The following is a 19317-nucleotide window of genomic DNA, read 5'->3' as shown; positions in this document are numbered from 1 at the left end:
GTCATATGGTACCTGTCATAGCCAAAAAACAAAAAAAGAGAGAGAGAGAGGGAAGGTTGTCCAAAAAGACTGAGCAGATACTGAAAAGTTGCATATCCTTTTCGAACTTGGCCAACGCTCCAGCACATGAACGGACAGGACCAGACTTCTGGCTCAGTTGGTGCTTGTTATTTGGTAGTTTATATAAAAAATGCAAAGAGTATGAAAGACAGGCTGCAGATCAAGATTAAATCTCACATGCTATCAAGTAGGAACGCTTTAGAGCAGCACAGCAATGTGCATCAGCATGTAGATGCAGATACATATAAAACATTCCATTAGATACCTGCATTAATGAGAACAACAGAAAAGCATTGACCAGCCAATATGTGTGTGTGGGAAGAAAGAATATGCTTTGGGAAGGAACAGGCTTAAGTTTGTGACCTATCGTGGGAACATTTCCTTCTTGTGACACCATGCCAAGTGAGTCTAAGCTAATTGAATGGCGCCCAGGTAGGACTGCCTAACGCACACAAAGGGGGGAAAAATGCACAGGTAAAGAATCTATTGTTACCTGTGCAAAGGTGACCCTGTCGCCTAGGGCAGCAGATTAGTTGATTGCTAGGTATCGAATGGCACCTCCTGGAATATTGAAGAGTAAGAAAGCACTTTTGTTTGGGGCTTTTGAGCTAAGAACCAGTGGCCACAAGCAAAGGGACATGTGTGTTTCGTGTCCCCTGGCTCCCCTGGGCTGACTGTGTGTCAGTTGGTGTGTGTAAGGCAGGGGTATCTGGTTGCTTGGCTGTATTGTTCCAGTGTGAACATCACAGCGTCTCCATGTGCGGTGAATGGCTTTTTTTTCTGTGAAACCCTTTGAGAGCTTATCATCTCCTAGGAAATAAGCACAGCACAGAGGAGCAGAAAAACCTTCGCATCGGTCCAATCTCCAGTTTCACAATACGTATGAGGTAAGGGGAAATATCTGAAAGCCAGAAAAGATGGAAGGTTGATTTCAAAACCGCCAGCTTAAAATGCTCAGTACCAAAGGAGTCGACATGGCTCGTGGGACGCTTGCCTCCAGCTTGTCCTTGGAGAAGTTCTCAAACTTGGTGGCAGGCACATAAATGCTGGCTGTGGCAAGCTGTAAAAAAGAGGGAACCCTGCAGAAGTGGGCTTATTAAAGAAGCTGACCCCTGACTTTTGCAGGCGCTTTCAAAGCGTGACATTTAGTGCACCGCCGCAGCCTGTGAGGCGCGGGAAACCTGAGCTAGAGCCCAGCGTGCCCCAGCCCTACACACTGTGCTAATGTGAGGTCAGAGGCCAACTGGGTCTGTATGACTCACAGACCCACCACTTCTCTCTCTCTCTCTCACACACACATACACACACACCAACACACAAACACATATAATGCACTCTGTGAAAGTAAATCTGGACCATTCTTCATTTACATACTTTCCAGTCAATATATCTATTAAGTACAAGTTGTTCTTTTTCAATGCATATTTCTGAGGAGATCTGATATAATATAATCCAATAGCACAAGTCAGCAAAAAATTTAAAGGAAAATAAGTGAAGAAACAGAACTTTGAAATGTGTGTTCAAATTATATTTAAATATATAAATAAATACATTAAGATTGGGACTCCTAACAACTGTTCTGCAAGAGTTCTTTAAAAAGTAATGCTCTATGTAGAACCCTGAACACTTAAAGAACCTTTTAGATCTGAAATCCTCTCAGATGATCCTGCCCATACATCATCCACTCGGCGAAACAACTCAACTTAGAGGATGTATAGCTTGTAAAAAGCTGTTACTGATATTAAAAAATTATACTCAATCAGACTAGAAGCTGCTGCTGTTCTCAGAACTGAGAGGAGAGTGACCGACCCAGACCTCAACATCACTGAATATATTTAGTGTAACTAGGATTGTGAGAAACAGTAAATACAACCAACTTTTAGGACTGAACTTTGATCAGAGAAATGGAAAAATATCCCTGGAGATTTCACTGAAAACCTGAAAAAGTTTCCAAAAGGAACCAAAGCTGTAATAAAGGCAATGAACAACCACTTAGTGCTAAACAAAAGGGAAGATCTTTATTTGTTGGCTCATCTGTGTCATTTCCAGTTAAAGTATATTCTCTGCTTTTATTCTGAAGCTAGAAATTGAATTGATTGTACTGTGTGTTTTGTCTGGTAATTAAACAAATGGAATGTGGTTCCTCTCACTAACAGGAAAGCTTAGATGTATACAGTTAGTATATATGCCTATGATTATTTTGACTGTCACTGGAAGAAACTGTGTAATTTTGATTACCTGAACACCCACACCCCCCTCCACTTCTTCTTTTTTTTTTTTTTTTGGCTGATTTGAAGAAATCATTAAGTGCCCTTGAAAATCTGCCTGTCAGCAAATCAATAGGAAAGTGCTGTGCCTGAGAGACGAGGGAAGGTAATGGACACCAGGCAGACTTTACAGTCTCTCTCTCTCTCTCTCTCTCTCTCTCTCTCTCTCTCTCTCTCTCTCTCTCCCACACACACACACACACGCGTGCGGGCATAGACGCCCTGTCTGCAAATGTCTATGAATGTCTTCTCATATATAACGACAGTCAATACATCCAAAACCACAGCTATTCTAAAAATGCATCAGAAATAATAAACAGGACAAATTATTGCCATTACCGACATCCAAATAAGAAACAAGAGGTCCTCCAGACCAGCAGAGGTCAGTGTTACATAGATGTTATAAATAACTTTGGGCAAGCTCGTAAACGTGTCTTATTGTGTATTGGTTTGTGGACTTATGATTCATACTGAAATATCTTAAGTTATAAAACAAATTTTTAGGTGGTTATAGTCTGAAAAGAATCCAGATACTGTTGGCACAACACCACTTAGGCAGAACTGCTAGAACTTTCCACTATTTTGACAAGTAATCCTCTTATAAAGAGTTGGCTTCATGTCTCAAGTGCTCTGTAAACAGAATCATTTTAATTCATTATCTTCATTATCCTCACATAATTAAATGTTATTGACGATCACTAATGATCACTGTGTTGTAGGAATTTCCATTTTGAATATTTTTCTTCTGTAAAACGCTGACATTTCACTGATTTAAACAGAAACGCAGAGGTATTATATGAGCTCAGTTTCAACTGGTGAGTATATTTTAAGCTTACTAAGTCACAACTGTTTATCAGTCGATTGCTGTACACAATATTCCCCTGTAGATGTAAATATAACAACATATAACTTATAAAAATACATATTACTTAGAATTAGAATTATATACATATATATAGAATGAATTATAAATAAATACAGAAACAAATGAACCACCACAACATTTTCACACCATACGCAATAACCACTGCACTGTTTATCCATTATTCTAACATATATTCTTAAAGCAGATCATGGCCAATATTATAGAAATCATGGCCAATATCTAGGTCAGGGTTCATTAGTATGACTGATCAAATGTCCAGTCCTGTTCAATCTATATTACCAATATATCCAGAGATGTGCAGATTAGCATTTCGACGTTAGATTGAAAATAAATAAATAAATAAATAAATAAACAAACACCAACGACCGTTTGAACCAGGAAATAAATGGATTTATTCACAAGGAAAACTAACCCTGATCTAAACACAGGTTTCTGTGCATAAAATTAAGTGTTTAAAAACATCAAATTGATAATCCGCTTGACTAACAAAATGTATTAATCAGTATACTTTTAATGATGAATCATACTTTTTCATGGAAATTATTTTCTCTGGATAGATAGATAGATAGATAGATAGATAGATAGATAGATAGATAGTACGTTTTGATTGTGGTAAAGAAAATATCAAAGAATGGAATAAAATAAATAAAACTATTTTCATTATATCAGGACTAAATAATACTGACTAGATAATAATTGTCCCAAATTGAAATACATACATACCACACTGAATAAACGCACTTCAGTTATGTTTTGAAACATCAAAGCAGGTATGCATACGGTTTGTGACGCAGCGGTTAGTGTGGATAATGTAGCTGTACTAATTGCTGATTGTAAGCTTGTGACTGTGGAGAATAAGTTCCAGTGACTACAGACCACTTACACGCCACTGACAACAGACCCTTCATATTTCACATCCCCAGCTTTAACAGACATATCCAGTGAGCATTCAGACGCCGTATAAACACATGGTTTGAGAATATAACTCGGAACAGATTCGCAGCCGCGATACCATTGTGAACTGTTGTGTGTGTGTTTTTGCCCAGAGAGCTTTATAGTGTGTCGGCCATCGATATGTGGCGTTGTGGTCGCCAGGCCTCGCCTTGGGGCCATAAAAGAGCACATCTTGAAATGATCAGGGTCTGAGAGCGGCCAGAGGCTTTAAGGAGGCGCGCCTCAGTGTGTTGGAGACATTACAACAAACAGAGCCGTCAATCACACGCGCACGCACGCTCACGCACACACGCCTGCTGTGGAACTAGATGGAAGTGCTGCAGAACAGATACACGGTCTGTACCGTCGCAAACACCAATAATAAACAGTCACGTGCAAATGTTTGGACACTCGCTTTTCTAAGTGAAACAAGTGTGTACACACACACACACACACACACACACATATATATATATGTTAAACTAAATATTAATGATGCATTTAAACGAGAAACCAATTTTCTATTTATTGTGACTTACAAAATATGTAATCAAACATCCATAAACACGTTTAATTTAAATGTTGGAATGTAAAACTTCATGTTGCTTCACTTGTGAAGAATTTTGTTTTGACTGAAATATATCTATTATCTAGTATAATCTAATGCTAATATTGTGCAACAATCTGCCAGGATAATGATGTGTTTCTGACATTGGAAAAGTGTTTATATTTAGCATTAGAATACAGCATAGTATTTTCTAATAACTCTGTATAGTTGGTATATATTGGTAGAATACTCAAATACCATATTTATGTTCTGTGACTGTTTTGAGCCTAGCTTACCCTTTTAACCAATGGTTAAGGGTTCTTCAGAAAGGTAATAGTTGGGTTTGGAAAAACTAATGCATATTGTTCTTTAATATTGCTTCAGTTTATAATCATTTCCCCAGAATATGGTCAGAGTTTTTTTTCACTTTTTGAAATGGGTCACTTCAGGGTATTATTAAAAAGAAAATACTGAAGGAAATGACCGTCGCAATAAGGCCTGGAGTATCGAGTTATTCCTCTGGACAGATGGACAGATGGACCATCTTTCAGAAGCTCTTCTTCTCGCCGCCCTCCAGAGACACTTGACAAAAAGAAAAGAAAAAAAGAAAAAGAAAAAAAAAAACAAGGAAAAGAAAAAGACATGTTTTCACAGGTGCCCGGTTTGGCCGCTAACGCTAATGAACTCCTCGCTTTATCCAAGTGGCCCGGGGCCTGTGCACAAGTGATGGGAGAATGAACTCTTCGCTGCAGGACGGTAGGGGTGTCGGGGATTCAGGACCCTCGGTCCCTGTGTACAGGCCGCTACGCTTGTTCTGAAAATGGACGCCGCGTCTCAAATTAAATTATAAAGAGGTGCTCCATTCCGGGTGAGTGATTGTGAGCTTTGCGTCGCCCTGGTGTCAAGTTGCAGATTTGGGTGCAGATAAAGAAATGCGATCTATTCCTTAAAACAGCGTCTGGGCTGCAAAGAGCTCGACGAACACAGAACTCATTTACTAATGCACCGGTTTTAGATTTCACTGTACAGAGAAAAAAAGGAGAGGAAGAAAGAGCGAAAGAGGGATTCTTTTTTATTTGGCAAAAGAAAACAAATTACCCGAACGACGTATGGGCCGTTTGTGTTGTTAAACTGCGCATCTGAACCTTTTATCAAAGACAGGGATGAATTAGCAGTGGAACTGCATGAGGAAAAAATCTTTAACCTCATTTGCTATGGGCCGTACGTAGAAGCCCGCCTTGGAGAGGCCAGGTTCTCTGCTTAAGTGGAGAAATTTGGAATGTTTGTGCTGCTGCTGTGAGTTCTTTTAAAGCACCAATGTCATGGAATAACAAAAAAAAAATTACTAAAAAAATAAAAAAATAATATATATATATCTGGAGAGAACTGTCTGTTTATTTGTTTTTGTAATGTCTGTCCCAATGCAGTCTGTAGAGGTTTAGCCCCGCCTATCCCTGCTGAAGTTATAAAGAGTGTTTCGGTTTGGCCTGCTTTATAAATATACCACAAAATTTGACAGCGGATTTTGTTAAGAATTTTATTTATTTATTTTTACTATTAAATAAATCCTTTAATCGGAATTAGAGATAATCAAGAGAGTGGGAAATTGTAATTAATTATGTTTTATTATTAGACGCATAAGTGGATCATAGGGGCTAAATATAATTAAAGAAAAAATATCCTTAACTCACAACCTTTTTTTTTTGTGCCAGAGCACTGCATAATTAAATGTAAGAATAAATATATTTATAGATATTTTTCCATCACAGGGAAAACTGGTGGTTCTTTAAAGGGTCATAAAACCACTCTCTTTACTAAAGAAACCTTGCAGAATTTTTTTAGGGCACAGGACATGGGCCATTTAATAAAAGCTCGGTGTTTCCTGCAGCTTGGACGGGGTTTGTTTGTTTTTAACTGTGGATTGGGGCAGCGTGATTGACTGATTCCTAAAGCAGTGGGATGCTTTGAAGAGGGGATTGAGCAGCACGCCTGGGGTACTCCTTTATCCTTTATCTCTGAGCTGCGCTGGGTTATCTCCACAGCTTTAGAGCTGGATTGGTTTTTAATGGAGCTCTGAGTGTCTCACCGCCAAGATGCGCGCTGGGACCTCACGTACTGCGTGCGCCTCCACAATGAACAGCAGTCATGCAATACAGCGATCAGGTGTTCACGCGCAGTCAGTGGGCGTCTCAAAGTGAAGCATCTTTCCAGCTCTGTACTGGATTGCCTACTCTAATAGGACATATATATACATCGTTCAGCCACAGAATCACTGAATGCAAACAATGCGCTACTGCCACTGGTCAAATGAGTTTTTGTTGATTCTTCTAAAAGACATAGAATTAACACGTCTTCAGGGAACACAGCCCTGCTTCTGCACAGTGGAATAAACCAAGACTACTAATCCCGTGAAAATAAAAAATGTGCATGAAACGTGGCCTGTGGAAATGTAACACCACGGGTATCGTATGTAATATACGTATATGTTCAAAATAAATAGAAATCATGCGCTATACATTTTAATTGCCTCAAACGTGTTAACACAGTGTTTTCAACAGAACCCGCTGTGGTAATCTGAGCAGGGTTGCCTAAACTTTTGCACGCGTCCTGTATAAAATTCATCAATAATGCAGTGGCTGTAAACTTGTTTAAGGGAAATGCGCGAGCGGACACGATGGGGACTTGAGGTGGGCTGAGAGTGTAAGGGTATAAGCACTGTCCTAAGAGGGCCGCTGTAATTGATTATATAGATGTGCCCCGCTCTCTCAGGCTCAGGTAAAAACTGAAGACGTGGGGAGAGAGAGAGAGGGAGGGAGGGAGGGAGGAGAAGGAGGAGGGGATCTAGTTTCAGACCACCGCGTTCCCGAGGGAGGAAACGGGAGCAGGGCTCTTTTTTGTGCGCTGCTCTTAGGATAGGGCGGACGGAGAGCCAATCAGCGCTCGCGCAGGGCTCTTTTAGCGCGTTACGACTGGAGAGCGAGCGAACAGCGTCTCCAACAAACCACCATCGAACGTAGACGTGTCCGGCGCCTTGGCTCGCGCAGAGAAGCTGATTGGTTTTGCCCTCTTTTTTTTGGTAGGGTTTCCTTTTTTTCTTCTTTACAACACTTCGTCAGCCCATAACGTATAGGCTCGCGCGTAGCAGGGCTCGTCCACCCCGTCTCGCTTTGCCCAGAAACCCCCCCAAAAGAGCGGTGCCATGTCAATGTTGCCCTCTTTCGGGTTCACGCAGGAGCAAGTGGCGTGCGTGTGCGAGGTCCTGCAGCAAGGGGGGAACTTGGAGCGTCTCGGTCGCTTCCTGTGGTCACTACCGGCCTGTGACCACCTCCACAAGAACGAGTCCGTGCTCAAGGCCAAGGCCGTGGTGGCCTTCCATCGCGGCAACTTTCGCGAGCTCTACAAGATCCTGGAGAGCCATCAGTTCTCGCCGCACAACCACCCGAAGCTACAGCAGCTGTGGCTGAAAGCGCACTACATCGAGGCGGAGAAGCTGCGCGGGAGACCCCTCGGCGCCGTAGGAAAGTACCGCGTGCGCAGGAAGTTCCCGCTGCCGCGCACTATCTGGGACGGCGAGGAGACGAGCTACTGCTTCAAGGAGAAGTCGCGCGGCGTGCTGAGGGAGTGGTACACACACAACCCCTACCCCTCTCCCCGGGAGAAGCGCGAGCTCGCCGAGGCCACGGGACTCACCACCACACAGGTCAGCAACTGGTTCAAGAACCGGCGGCAGAGGGACCGGGCAGCTGAGGCCAAAGAAAGGTAACGTCACAGCGATGGTGCACTTCATTCCTCCCGTTAATCAACACTCACTGAACTGCTCTGTATTTACCGGGTTCACACACACACACACACACACACACTGGTTCCACGTGAAAGTAATGTATGACACCTACACACTTCACGCCCTTCTGACACGAGCTATGTGAATGCTATATGTGAACCACTATGGAGCCATTCTATTTTCTAAACAAGCAAATTCAAACACGCCTTTTTTTCGGTACAATTGACTGATTGTATATGAAGTCATTTACCAAAATATATCTCTGAAGATTTTGTTACATTTCCCACACTGCCATTTCCTGCATTTGACACGAGTAATATTACATTTAAAGATCGTTTAAATATACCTTTTAAAAATAATTCTAGGCAGACGGATTTGGATTATCAAGATTGTTTACTTACTTATTTTCAAGATTTTTAACCAATCACTAAAATGCTAATAATCACTTTCGGTTAATTTTGCGTTAAATCGCGTGAATTGCACAGAAAACAACTGCTGCATTGGAGGGATTTGATTCAATCGTTTACAGTGGTTCCACATGAATTAAATACATCAACACATTCATTGTGCTGTCAAAGAACGACAGCCCGTAAGATCTGTTTAACCCAACTGGAACAGTGTATCCATTAGAAACAAGTATTTTCAAAACAATACTTTATCAAGAACAGCGCATGATGTTAAACCATCACGTGAGCGAACAATGCTTATAAAAGGCCTATATTTTTCAAGAAAATAACATTAAAACTGTTATTTTTGCTAAATCGCCCAAACTGCATTTTCTCTCAGAGTTGACTGGATAGAGTTACTTCAACTCATTTATATCTTTCGTAGGATAAGGCTGGATTGCTTCTTTTTAATATTTTAAATATTTGAATTGTTGAATTCAGCTAATAATTTATTGAGAATTAATATTCTCAAGCACGTGAAATATGTCAGCTAAAATTATGGTACAATTATATATAATTGTTAACACTGGGTCCTATCCCAGGCTGTCTTTTCTTGTCTATTATTATTAAAAACTTATTTATTTAAACAACTCTATTATTATTATCAACTAAATACGAGCAAATACTGAAAACTGGAAGAAAAGACAACAGAAAAAAAATCAAGCGGTAAAGGCACTTCTGTTGCAGATAGAAATGACAGTCATGTCACTGACAGCTGAGCTGCACAAGTTTTGAAATGAACTTTATTATGCTTCTTTAACATAGCTTCCTTATAGAGCATAGCATTATATGATTTTTAAAAAATCTGTCAGACAACGTTAAATGTGTTTTAAACATTCCCTTCCTTTCTCCTTAAAATAGGCCCAAGTGGATACTAAATGAATACATTCTAACACTACGATTTCTGAGCATATTTAACAGTTAATAACTCTAACTTACACAAGGATCAATGTGTATGCCTGCGGGGTTCATGTATAAAAAAAAACAATCGCAAAACAGGATAATTGAAAACGCACATTTGGCTTCTTTTCAGGGAGAACAGCGAGAACAGTAACTCCGGCGCGAATAAACAGAGGCAGCTGTCTCCGCTGGACGGCGGGAAGTCGCTGATGTCCAGCTCGGAGGAGGAATTCTCTCCGCCGCAGAGCCCTGAGCAGAGCTCCGTGCTGCTACTCCAGAGCAACATGAGCCACGCCGGCGCTGCCGCCTACAGCATGAGCGGCCTGGGCTCCAGCCAGCCGCCGCACGGCCTACAGACCCACCACCACCACCAGCTCCAGGACTCCTTACTGGGACCTCTCACATCCAGTCTCGTGGACCTCGGCTCCTAGGCCACTCTCACTCGAAGCTTATTTATTCTTTTTGTCGTTGTTGTTCTCCATTTTGTACGGAATAATAGAGCGAGATCCGCCACTTTATTGTAGATACGAAACATGAACATGAACATGTAAATCTGAAGCGACCCCCGCCCTCCCCCAACCCAAAAAAACCCTTAGTCTTTTTTTTTCCTGGTAGGATTTCACGGTAGTTTTTTTGTCTTCTTCCCATGGCAGGCTCACAGCCGCATGGACTGACATTTGCCAAGTCGTTAAACTGGACAGAGGACAGAAAAATATACCAAAAAGCAGTTAATAAAACCAATGCTCTTCATCAAACCCTCAAGACGCTGTTTTCCAGTCTTTTGAGCCAGCACCAGTTTCTGGAATCTTTATCACTAACACCACATTTATTACTTAAAGCTGTTTTTTTAAACCTTTTGTGAGGTGTTGCTTATAAGGTAAACATATGAAAACAACATTTTTCATAAGAGCGTTGTAGATAAGCTTGGATAATATGTGTTTGAATATTGGGTCCGTCTGAAGAAATAAGACAGATTATTTCACGTCAGTGGATGAATGTGCAGAGAGAGGTTGTTGTATGTTTAAATTCCTCCGCCCCAGGTTGTATCACACCGCCTACCGTGAACTAACACTGTCCACAGGAATATTTCACAGTGAAAAATGAGAATAGCACAGAGTTCACGAGCCCTTTCCAGCCTGTTCTTAAGGGTTTGGCCGGGCCCCCTGACGTTTTGGGTCCAAATATTCAGATTTCCGCTATTCAGTTGATCAATTGTTAATTTATTTATTTATGTATTTATTTTGTAAGGCAGACCACTTCAACACGTATGTAAAGATAATGGTAAACAAATAGTTTATACCAATGACGGCACGAAGTTAATTATAAAGGTGTAATAAAATACAACGTAAAGTCGATTAAAAATACGCCAAAGGGAAGAAACCCTTCATTAATAATTTTGACTAGGCTACTATTAATTCTTGAATTATTTCTGTTGCGACGTCAGGAATAATGACAATAAGGTTTATTATTGTTGTTGCTGTTACAATAATAATTATTAAAGCTTTCAATTTTAATTAAAAAAACAAACAAGAACAAAAAAGATTATTAGAAATGCAGACAAACATTTGAGCGTGAATAATAATACCAACAATAATAACAATACGCGATTTGTTTATTCTGTGTTTTTAGTACCAGCTCAGTCTTCATTATGCTGTGTGAGCAGAGAGAGTGAGGGTTTGTTGACTTTGCTGCAGCCTCGGGAGGGAGGCGTGTGCGCTTTTTGTGGTCGCCCTGCTTGGTTAGGGTCGTAGTGGGCTGTTTACTTTGCGCTCTTTCACTGTTTGTTCTGGCGGTTCTGGGCCAAAGAAAAGACACCAGCTGCAGTAGGCGCGCTCACGTGCCTCCATTCATAAGTTTGAGACGTGGAAAAAAAACACGAGGAATGCAAACATGAATTTAAGACCCAGCTGACTCTTGGCCTGGCTGTTTATTGTATTTCAAATACTTTCTGTTTCAGCATAATTTTCTTCCTTCAAAAAATATGGTCTGCACAAATTCCCACACTGATTAAATGAGGCTTGTTTTGCAAAGTGGGATGTGGGCCTTCACTGCTGATGTGTCACAAAAAAAACCCCAATCTTCTGGAGCCCTCTAAATGACACCTCGCTTTATTATTTGTATACAGTATATGCAGCCTATATCACAAACCTTGGCAGAGCCAGGGCCCATAGCTGCCATCCACTTCACTTAACTACCAGCACAATGGTTTATATCATGCGCGGTGGTTTTGATTCCGCGCTGACGTGGCATTGTTATGAAGGCGGGAGGAAATATTTATATACAGTCGTACGCAACGTTTTAGACACCACTGTTCAAATTACATGTTTTGTTGATCTTCCTGGTTGAAGTGAAAATAAGTTCCAACATTCTCTACAGAGAACACACTTCTGCACATCTGTGACTACTGCGACTACTGTACTGTTTAAACATACTGGAAAAATATGGCGTCTGCCATGGACACGTCTACGGTTTAGGTGTTATTTATGAATTAGGTCGTAACACGTCGTATAGGGTTTTTAGAGCTGTAACTTTTTAAGCATTATATATAAAAGTAATATCTCATTCAGAATTCGTTCTCGTTTGGGTTGTTTCCTGTAAGGTAATTTGACTAGGGCTGTCAAATTTTGCCTAAACGTAACCGAAATTTGACATTAGGCATCATCCTAACCCTTTCACCAATTCTAATCCTACATCGTATGACAACTTCATTTCATGCATTCATGGTGCAAAAACCTAACACTGAGACGCTGGTCTTGTAGCCTATAATACACGCTTTTTGGCTGATAATCTGTTGAGCTGGTGGTTTTGCCTGAGCGTGAACCTTAAATTTGTGCACACTGAGAACTCATCAACGTGAATCCGTTCACGCGCCATTTTTCCATTGCATCCCCACAGCTGACCACAACACTGAGCTCCGAACCACAGCCATTTACTTCGCAGACTCGCGTGGGTGTTGTTTCAGACAGACCTACCTGTTTCTCAAGTCTGCCCAAAAGTTTAGGCACTTCTCAGCCCCCCAAACATCCCACGCGCGCGTATGTCAGCGTAATTGCTTTCAACAGAGAGCACCGAGGATTTCCGGTCGCTAATCAGAAGCAGCTATTGCCTGAACTGAAGAGCTATTGAGGAGGTGCAGAGCTGCTCGCTGTCCACCATGAAACCCTGCTCGGTTCCCCTCAGCTTGACGAACCAAGTTAGGGCGATATTAACACTCAAAGAGCCCCTCGGTTGAGCATAAAAACTGAGTTCGTGTGGGAACAACGTTTATTTTGATATCGATATTTTCAATCAAACAACAAATCTACATATGCCCTGTTTCACTTTTAAGTGGACAGGGAAATAGCCCACTTACTTCAACCATTTTTTTTCTTTGGAAAAAGAGGTCATTTAAAATCACCCTCTTCAGCTGTAAAGCCGTTCACATTCATTCGGGAACGCGTCGCCAAAATCATCGCCAGAGACTTTCCCCAGTGACGTAAAAAATCGTAAGGCTGTTCCTTTCTTTCTTTCTTTCGTTCTTTCTTTCTTTCTTTCTTTCTTTCTTTCACGCAGAATATATAAAGTGCAATACAGTGCGCTCTGTCAACAGTGTTACAATGATATTTCACTTCCGGAATAACAGTTAAATTATCTCTTCAATGCCGTCTTTACAGCTTGCAAAGCTGGCTGCCATTTTAATTTTAGATTCTTGTATATTCATAATTTCCTTCCGGTCATCGGTTAAACCCTCATTATATGAGAAGGGTTACCTGTTACTCATAATATATATTTGGATGTAGGTGATTTAACTTCATACATCACCTTGACGTAAATAATAATAATAAGTAAATGTAAAAAATGTTCAGTGCATCTCTCCACCACTCTCCTGCATCACAAAAGTCCAGCGCTGATAGGATTGGTTCCTTAGGTTTGTGATGCAATAAACCTTGGTTATCTGAGTCAATTTTGTTTTATAACCACAAATAATATCAGGATTCCTCAGAGGTGTGGGCATTGGTTAAACCAAAGCATTGACATTCATAAAGGTGTTTCATAGTGATTGTACTATTTGTGTATATTCTAACATAGTAATTAACTAAGATACATTTAAAAAAATGTGCCATGAACAATAGTTTCATAAATATAAAATATCCAGGTGGTTAAAATATTTAAACAGTACTCTATATACTAGGATTTTTCTTGGGGCACAGAAAGCTGCAGCAACTAGATATACATTACTTGATTTTAATATAGGGCTGGCACCAGTGTGAAAGAGCCTATACATAAACAATGGCATTGACTCATACAGATCAAACTGAGGAGCCCACACCACTGAAATGAGGCAAACCAGGGAAGAAAAGAACTTCAATAACAAGGACAAGGGATGAACTTTTCCAAATGAGCTTTTCACTCCTACTCCTTCAGTCAAGCCATTATTTTGTTATTACCCGGAAAAGCAAGTGGGCTTGGTACCAGAGTTTGGTGGCGGGCCAAGGCTGCTTTTAAAGGGGTTCAGGTTTCTGTTCCCTCGCCGGCCCTCAGAGGCAGTTCTCTGCTGAGCTACTAAATCAAGGTGAGCACACAAAGCATCAGCCTGTGCTGGATGTGAATAAGACAAATAGGGAGTTTCTTCTGTGGGAAGAAAAGAGTTTGGCTGTAACGTGAGCAGTCCCTGTGGGGGTGAGGTGGGGGGGTATACGAGTGAGCTCTATTCTCTTCTCTCATAATGTGGAGGGGGCAGAGTGTGAGGATAGAACAGGTGGGCCTCTTATCCCCCCGCTTCTCCCCACCTACACCCTTACCTTCTGTCACCTGATCTCACATTGTCCGTCGCCCCAAGGTTCGACTCACTGAAGCATCATGAGATTCCAGTTCAGGACTAAAACTGAGACCAACAGCAGCCTGAGAATATCAAAGCTCAAAGAAAGCAACTCAGTTATCCACAGGTTTGCAAGAATTAAATAACTGAAGCAATGAAAAAAGAAAAACATCAGGCTTTGAAAGCTATTGACATCAAATATTGAATCAAATAATACACAAAGGTTAATACACAGTTGATAACAACTTTGAAACAATGATTTCTAAAGGCCTCATTTTCTCAGGATGACAATGCTCATGCTGTAAAGACCACCACCCAGCGGTGGCTTGGAAACCAGTCCATCAGACTCATGCTTTGTCAGAGTCTAGATTTAAATCTAGCAACTCATCCATTAACACTGAGTGGAACAATACTGAGGCTTCTCTCTGTGATGAGCTCTCTGTAGATCTTCAACATAAAAAAGTAAATAAATGTTATTTTATGTATGTGTTTGATTCTTGTAAATTTCCTGCTAATTTAAAACTTAATATATTGCCTTTTAGGGCTCAGTCCAGCTGGATTTATTTTGCAAATGTGCTTTAAAAAACCCATAGGTACAATAAGTCATATGGCAGAGGCTAGCTACAGCCAAAGTCCAGATATTTACTGACTCACACAGAGCCACTGAACTATCCACAGGTTTGCAGGAGCTAAGGAATGCTCTGAAATATTTACAACCCTTTTGACTAAAACAAATGATGTCATGAAACAGCCCATGCATGGATATCAAGCCAAAGCTGATTTCATCTACCATACGGTTTAATCCATGTAGTTAGCACATGAACATAAAGGTTATTATGTCTTTGTTAAATGTGTTAACCCTTGCTATGTTCAGCAGCTAATTATAAATTATTGGAGCACTGGGAATAGGTTAGGCATTTTAAAAGGCATATGTTAAAGTAGTTTTCCACATGGAGGGGGCTTGGCCTTTGGGAGACATTTGAAATGCCAGATTGACTACAGTGTACTCTAGCAGCCCAGTGGACTAACCACTCACACTAATGAGAAAGCGTCATGATTAACAAAACTGATACAACACATTATCATGAGGGTATTATTTAATACATTTGTACATTAGCAGAAAGGCACCACAATGATATGTTTTGGAAGATCCTGATTTGAGCAGAGTGCCCTAAAATGCCCTTGACAAGAATCAAGACAGATGAGTGGGAACAATGCAGTGCATGATATCGTCTTACAGCAGTAATGATTAATGTTGTCATCACCATACCTGCATTGTTCAGCATCTGTCAGTTTAAATCCGCATTGAACACTACACAACAACATCAAATTTTATTTTACAAACTACTGTATAGTAACTAGTCACATTTACACAGTTACTTGAGGAGATAAATGACCAGTACTTAAATATTTTAGATTCAACGTTTGATTCTTCTTAAGAATATTTGGGTTTGAAAGGAATCTACATTTTAATCCATAACATTTATCCAGTTATCAGTTCTTAGCTGAGATACTAGATATCATTATGTTATCTGGGTGACAGCATAGGAATTTGTTTTGCAATCCTACACCTTTCATGGCTGAGATATGTTATTTATTTAAGAGCATCAGAAACAAAAGTACAGAATCCAAAGCTTGAGTCCTTGTGCTGATATTTGCTGGATGTGCTAAACTGTTGTGCTTTAGGTCTACAAGTGTCACCCTAATTAAATATGTTATTGACCGGGAGATTTTGTAATTTTACTCCAGACATACGTTATTTCCTGCGTGTACCAATACTATGCCATTCACCTTCAGTTTACACTGACAATATATAAAAAAATTGTTGCACATTATGACTAAAGAACCTATATAAATTTGACAACATTACATTTTGCTACTCCCTTTTCAAAATTTAGGTTCCTGAATGGTCCTTTCTTTAAACATATGGTTCTAGATCCTGCAGAAAATCTGAAAACTCAAAAATGTTTTCACCTGTCTAAATGTTTTCTCTATAATTGGAAGACCACAAGTTCAGTTCCCAGCAATTCCACAGCCAGTACACAGTTAATAAGTGCATAATTGGCCTCACTCTTTGTGGGTGGGTAGAATGAGACTCCCTCTCTTCCAGTGAATGCAATTCAGGTCAATGTGACTGTGTCTTTTAGTCAAACTAACAAGATTTGGGCAGTGTTCTTCTCCAAACACTTAAAGCTGTATGATTACACAGTGTTGATGGCATTTTAAAACTATACTGTGACTGGTTTTACATGTTTTGAAGAAAGCAAAACCTAGACTTCATTGGCCAGATTTAAAGCATCATGTGACTTGCTAGTGGGTGGATTTAACTATGATTTCAACTGGGCAGAATATTTGCCAAGCTAATTTAAAAATAGTTCTGTAAAGCGGTGGCTCTCACACTAGGCCTCAGGGTCCCCACAAAGGTCCACATTTTTGTTTCCAAATCCCCATGGCAATTCTTTAAAAATATAATATATATCCACACTGTTTGTTAATGAAGCTAAGGACCACATTTCCCATATTCAGACAAGCATCAGCTTGGCGTAAACATCAGTAGTCACACAGGCACACCCAAACAAACACAAGACACAATGAGGCACATACAAAAAAGCAATTGGCTCGGCTGCACACCTGCCACTCTATCTACACTCTCTTTCCAGTACTTTGATGAATGATTTCAGAAGCTGTCCTGCATCTTACACTGTTAGGTAATATGCGGGTTGATTTTTGTTCATCAAGGCACAATTAATATAAATCAATCCCCTACAAATCAAGCCCTTAGTGTCCAGCTATTATCAGGGAAAATATTATTTCTAGCTTGTTTACAGGACTCATGAAAAAGCATTGGCACAATCTTCAGGTGAATGTGTGTTCAATCCTCAGTGATTCTTCGACCATTCAAGGTTGAGATTACAACTGGCTTTGCTACATTAAGACTTGAGTTATATTAACCTATGGTTCTCTGTTCATATTGGTTTTATTGTATAGTTTTTCTGTGTGTCAACGAGAGGAGGCTGGAGTTACACTTTTAAGTCTTGTTTTTTTTCCCTCATGCTCTAAAGTTTTTCTTTGGCACTGTTGCCTCACTGACACTCAGTTGGTCCGAGGACCCAGATGTAAAAAGCACTCTACAAATAAATCTGAATAAACTAAAAAGGGTGTTATTATGTTCCCTAGCTGAAGGTACTGAAGACATACCCTTGAGTGTATCAGCCCAGTGACAGCTTGGTACATTTTTTTGGGACTGTACCAAGAGATGTGTCCAAAATAGAGCACGTTTGCACCTTCTGCTTGGCCTCTCTTCACGCTTGTAATGATCAGGACTGGAGGGTCACACGCTTTTCCCCAGCAGGCTCTCTGGTCATGGCCGCCAGTGTGGGGCTGCATAACGGATTACAGCAAGACGGTCACAGAGGCTCGGGTTTCAAAGCCCAGCCGGCTGATAGACGAGCGGAGGCAGTTGTCCTGCAGGCCGGGAGCTCTCCATCAGCAGCGTCTGAGAGGAGAGAAAGTAAGACTGTGCTCCCATGTTCGCCCAGCCTGGCGTCAGCCCCTCGCTGGGTTCACGCAGCAAGTATGTGTGGGTGATGACCATGGAGCAAGAGTACACTGACACACTCAAATACATTTTCCCCTCACACACACACACATCTATTATACACATCTCAAACATTTATAACAACTCTTCCCAGAAATGTTCTTCATAAACCAAATATGTACTTGTTTGTCACTTGTAACAACAGCAGAGACTTCAGTGTTTCCTAAAATACTAACCTGCGAGAAAAGGATCCATGTGCCCTGTTGTAGAAACGGACATTTTTGGTACCTTAAAGAAGCTTTGAAAAGCCAATGTGTAAATGAGATATATGAGGAAACACTTCAAAGTGATAGAGCTCTTCACATAACATGGGTCAATCATATAAGAATCTTTATATAATGTGAAGGATTATTTTGGAAATATTCTTCTTCTATACATCTCATGTACAAACATAGATCTTTAGGAAACTAAAAAGGTTCTTCTATGGAATGGCTCTTGAGGAACTCTTATAGCACACCTTACAAAAAGATGACAGTAATTGTTTATTTTTTGATGCCATAATTATATATTGCTTACTAAAGGATAATTACTTCCACATAATGTTAAAGTGTTAGCTCTTAAAAGGTCCTTAAACTGGAAAATTGGAAATAGAAAAAAAAAACTTATACCATGTGTAGCTATTTTTTTCAGTTTTTAAAAGTACACTATAAACAGTAAATATCCATATTACAGAAAAAGTAATATTTAAACATTCACACAGCTCATGGTCCTTCAAGAACCAAGAAGCCACAAAAAGACTGTGATTTTTTACATAAGCTCACTTTGAAAAGCAAGAAATGCATTCAAACTGTTATTGGACTTGCAGCTTTATCTCCGATATTTTATACTGTATGCCCCAGTGTGCCTCCATTTTACAACAGATATAAAAGAAAGGCAAGCACTTTTACTTCCAATGATCCTTCAAGCATGAGGACATGCTTGCCATTGCTACAATGAATAATACAATGGAAGAGTTACTCTTCAGCATCAAGCAATCAGCTACCATCCCAGAGCCAGGCCTGCTCTACCTCCACTACTGAAACCTGACTCTAACTCTCACATGCTCTACACACATATACATGCTATAAATCTTGCCATCAGTATCTGAGTTTTTATGATACA

The 19317-nt window shown here is 40.3% G+C and overlaps 1 protein-coding gene across 1 annotated transcript; it reads left to right on the top strand.

The window, feature by feature from the left end:
• The first annotated feature begins 7746 nt into the window (after positions 1-7746).
• six1b (SIX homeobox 1b) lies at positions 7747-10462 on the top strand. The gene is made up of 2 exons (XM_066677255.1): positions 7747-8452; positions 9954-10462. The coding sequence occupies exons 1-2, from the start codon at positions 7893-7895 to the stop codon at positions 10249-10251; spliced, it is 858 nt and encodes a 285-aa protein (XP_066533352.1). The 5' UTR covers positions 7747-7892; the 3' UTR covers positions 10252-10462.
• The last annotated feature ends 8855 nt before the right edge of the window (positions 10463-19317 follow it).

The sequence above is a fragment of the Hoplias malabaricus genome, chromosome 7 (genome assembly GCF_029633855.1).
Source record: "Hoplias malabaricus isolate fHopMal1 chromosome 7, fHopMal1.hap1, whole genome shotgun sequence".
Classification (NCBI taxonomy): Eukaryota; Metazoa; Chordata; class Actinopteri; order Characiformes; family Erythrinidae; genus Hoplias; species Hoplias malabaricus.
The sequence above is the reverse complement of the archived record's forward strand: the minus strand, read 5'-3'. Positions and strand labels throughout refer to the sequence as shown.